Genomic DNA, 3,690 nt, shown 5'->3' on the forward strand with positions numbered 1-3,690 from the left:
GGGAAAGTTGATAGATGGAAATGGCTATTTTGCCAAGTATTTCTTTCAGTTTATGTTTAGTTTAGTTGCGTTTTTCAAATTGGAAAAATATAGGCCGCAAAAAATGGAAAAATATATGAACAAGGTACAGGCCCAACATCCCAGGAGGAGCTTTCCTGACTCAGGCCGCGGTCCAGTGAAGCCCAACAAGATCGCAACGCTCAGCGCATAAACCCTCGCATCCGCACGCTTCCAACGCAGCGCGCACGACTCGAATTCCGCGAAGACGGGAAGAAATGGCATCTCTGGTCCGCACCGCCGCCGCCGCCGCCGCCGTCGTCGTGAGGTCGGCGGCCCGCGCCTCACCCCTCACAGGCCGCGTCCTCGGTGCTCCACTGCCTTCCCTGGCGTCGACTTCCGCTGCCCGGTCCGCCCGGATCCTCCGCAGGTATAGCAAGCTGGCTCACTGGCGACCTATTATGGGTGGGTTCGGTTGGGATTCGGTGCGCGCGTGTGCTCACGTCGGCCGCTGGTTCGGTGCAGGTCGGCGGCCGCGGCGTCGGCGGGGCTGGAGACGCTCATGCCGCTGCACAGCGCGGTGGCGGCGGCGAGGCTTAGGTCCTGTATCGCCGTCGACTCCTCCTGCTGGAGCTCGCTCTCTCAAGGTAACCCTTGTTCTAGCTGCTACCATTTCAGGGGATAGTACCATGTTGTCGAGCCTTCTTGGATCTGTTGTCGACAATTTCGTGTGATTGTGCATTTTTGAGATTTTGGGGTTAGCAGGTTGATGATTGCTGCACGCTCTGCAACAGTTTCGTGTCAATGTGGATATTGTGGTTTTGGGGTTTCGGTTCGATTGAAGGGGAAAAAATGGCCTAAAGCTGACCTAATTTAACACAACTATGCATTCTCGAGAAATGCTGTAACATTTTTCCAGCATGGCTACATCATCACTTCTCGAATCAATTTCAAAGTGGACCAAGTAATTCACGAGCTGAGCTCATTACACAGTACTTACTTTGTTTGTACTGCTGGTACACCATATAAACCAAGATGAACAGGATAGTTGGTAAGGAGGGCATCTTTGAATAGTGGTCTGTCCTGAGAAACTCCTTTTAACCTTTTTTTATTATACTGAAATACACGTTAATGTTCCTTCCTCTTTTTGGTTTATTAACAATTACTTTTATGAGTCAATTGTGACCATGGAACTGTAAGGTAGTCTTGAAGTGCCTTGGTTCATTAGTGTCCAATTGTCCTTCCACAAATTTAGTTTTACATCGATGTCCATTTGTCCGTTATATTAGCAGTAAGCTAGTAGGTTTTTTTTTCCCTTCGTTCCATGATCTTAGGGAGCCTTTTTGGCCTAAAATTATTGACCTATTTCAAACTCTGGATGATCTGGATGTGTATGGTTATGAAAGAAGTTGTCTTAGCTGGCCCTACATCAGAGTCATCATTGAATAATTTGCTTTTTTTTGTTTGAGATCATGTTTGTGGTAGCCATTGCCTTATTAGTGTGTGTTGATTCCGACTTATTGGCTCTCAGTGCAAAACGGCACGTTAAATTTGGAAACTTGTGAACTTCCATACCCGCCAAAAAAAAGAACATCCATAGTAGTTTAGGAAACTTTTGTTTCTTGAACAATGTAACAAAATTTGATCCAGAAGGATCTTTATTGTGATGAATAGTGAATTTGTTCAACATGCCTTTCAGAGTTCCACTAGTGTGAAGAACTTAAAATGCTAGCAGTTCATAGCAAAACTAGTTCCGAACCTTGTATTGTTTCATTTTATATTTGCTTGATGCTTGTCTTGCTTGTTACTATAATTCATACTGTATGATTCATTGGGGTCTTTTTAATTCAAGTAAAAAGTTTGGTTGGCATGCCTGTTGCAATGGCATCACGGCAGCATCCAAGTGGTAACTACAAAGAATACAATCTTTCTAGGATTAGTCATTGCAATCATGTTGATTGATCTCCTGCTTCCATTAGTTGCTCGCTTTATTTGTAAAATTTTAATAAGATCTGATTTTATCTATATAGACTTGCAATTTACATGTGGACAATGGGATTGTGGTCCTGTAGACTCCTTGGAATAAAAGTGATACAAATGTCATCCTGGTTAGGCAGCAAGATATAGTGCTTCCAAAACATAGTCCCATAAATAATAGGAGAGGAGTTTTAGTTTTGCTGCCTGAGGTGCTATTGTTCTTAACCTCTCAATGCATTTTGTGTTTTACAATATAGCAATTTTACATGTAGATACTACGATGGTAGCTCTGTAGATTCATCTGGACATATGTAAAACATTTTTTTTCCTTCAGGCAGCATTTTTTTGAAGCAGTCATAGTAGTACTGTTAAAACATTGTCCCCATAAATAACTGGAGGTTAGGTGGTGTCCCTCTTTGTTTCTCAGCAATCTGTATCATATGCTGCTGCTTTCAGAGGTGCATTTGTCTTTAACAAGATGGGCTAATCTAGATTTGGCTGTTATCTTAGAATTGAATTTGGCATTCTTATGATTCTTTAAATAGTTGAGTGATATGCTGTTATCGAAAAACTTGTTTATCGAAAAACTTGTTTGTGAACTTTTTTTTTCATCAGATGTTTTCAGCAACACATATTTCTTTCACATAGTTGTGCTGGCTGCTCAGCCGCGAAATACTGAATCAATCAGTTTTAACTACCAGGTCTTACTACTATGAGATCCTTCACGCTTGTTGATTAAATTAAGCTAATGAAGAAAATTAGTTCTCTATTCTTTTTCTATTGAAAAAAGATGGGGTTTCTATATTTTAACTGTGGTTATTATAGGTTTAAACAAGCGCATCTGATCATGGCTAGGAGCTGAGCAGCAGAGAAGTGAGGACACTGAGTTAAAAAAAAAAGTGCATTTTTTTTGCAGATATTTGTAGACATGTAACAATGTACTTTGATGGTTGCTCTATGCGTGTACTCATGTCAACAGAATGGAGCATGCAAAATGGTTCCTTGTGACTTGCTTGGCTCTTATTTCCAGTTTGATCATGATCCATGCCAAAACCTTGTACTATAATAATGAAAATACTTCAAATTTTCTTTTAGGTGTGCAAAATTACTCCATTTGAAGTAATGGCAGCATATGGTATTAACATCTTATATTCGAGACCTGACTTGCTCTTATATTTGGTGATATAGGATATGCTTTGCCTTTGTGACAGAGAGCTGCACCTGAAGAAACAAATGAACATTAGGAATTACAAACAAGGGCTGTAATAACGTGATGCTTGCAAACTAATTTCTCCTTTGAAGTTCATTGAATTTTGTAACTTGAACCATCCAAGATGTGGAACTAGCATTTGTTGATGTTAGAATTTTATTCATATGCCCATGAATTATCTGCAGCCCCTTTTTAAAACAGTCGGTTCATTATTGACATTGACTGTTTACATTTTTTTTTACATTTCCAAATCACGTGTTTTTCTAGGTGAACTTATATAAGCATCACTTGATATGACTTCAATTCTGTGCCTTCCTTCTCGTCATGTAGTTGCACTTTGATTTAATTTTTAGTTTTTAGGTGAAATGCACTTGAAATCTATTTTCAGTGTAATGAGATTCTGACGTGTGTTTGGGTGTGCCAGTGACACCTATTCGGCTGAATCCTACCTTTGAACTTTGAGTGATGAAGCATGTCATTCTTAGACTTCTTTCAGTTGAATGTTT

At 40.3% G+C, this 3,690-nt stretch overlaps 1 protein-coding gene across 3 annotated transcripts; it reads left to right on the plus strand.

Moving 5' to 3' along the window:
• Positions 1-218: 218 nt before the first annotated feature.
• LOC117854727 (uncharacterized) lies at positions 219-3,400 on the plus strand. Of its 3 annotated transcripts, XM_034736956.2 has the most exons (4): positions 219-427; positions 523-644; positions 2,800-2,847; positions 3,163-3,400. In XM_034736956.2, exons 1-3 carry the CDS (start codon positions 276-278, stop codon positions 2,817-2,819), a joined length of 294 nt encoding a protein of 97 aa, XP_034592847.1. In that variant the 5' UTR covers positions 219-275; the 3' UTR covers positions 2,820-2,847; positions 3,163-3,400. The 3 variants fall into 3 exon arrangements, with proteins under 3 accessions (XP_034592847.1, XP_034592846.1, XP_034592845.1); XM_034736955.2 differs by lacking the exon at positions 3,163-3,400 and having other exon boundaries at positions 221-427; positions 2,800-3,068; XM_034736954.2 differs by lacking the exon at positions 2,800-2,847 and having other exon boundaries at positions 223-427.
• The last annotated feature ends 290 nt before the right edge of the window (positions 3,401-3,690 follow it).

Source organism: Setaria viridis, chromosome 5, assembly GCF_005286985.2.
Source record: "Setaria viridis chromosome 5, Setaria_viridis_v4.0, whole genome shotgun sequence".
Taxonomy (NCBI): domain Eukaryota; kingdom Viridiplantae; phylum Streptophyta; class Magnoliopsida; order Poales; family Poaceae; genus Setaria; species Setaria viridis.

Bases quoted from the DNA above. Each gene is read 5' to 3' on its own strand.
- LOC117854727 (XM_034736956.2), top strand. From the start codon at position 276: ATGGCATCTCTGGTCCGCACCGCCGCCGCCGCCGCCGCCGTCGTCGTG. The intron at 428-522 runs GTATAGCAAGCT...GGTTCGGTGCAG, and splicing joins TCCGCCCGGATCCTCCGCAG to GTCGGCGGCCGCGGCGTCGG. The intron at 645-2,799 runs GTAACCCTTGTT...TGGTTATTATAG, and splicing joins CTGGAGCTCGCTCTCTCAAG to GTTTAAACAAGCGCATCTGA.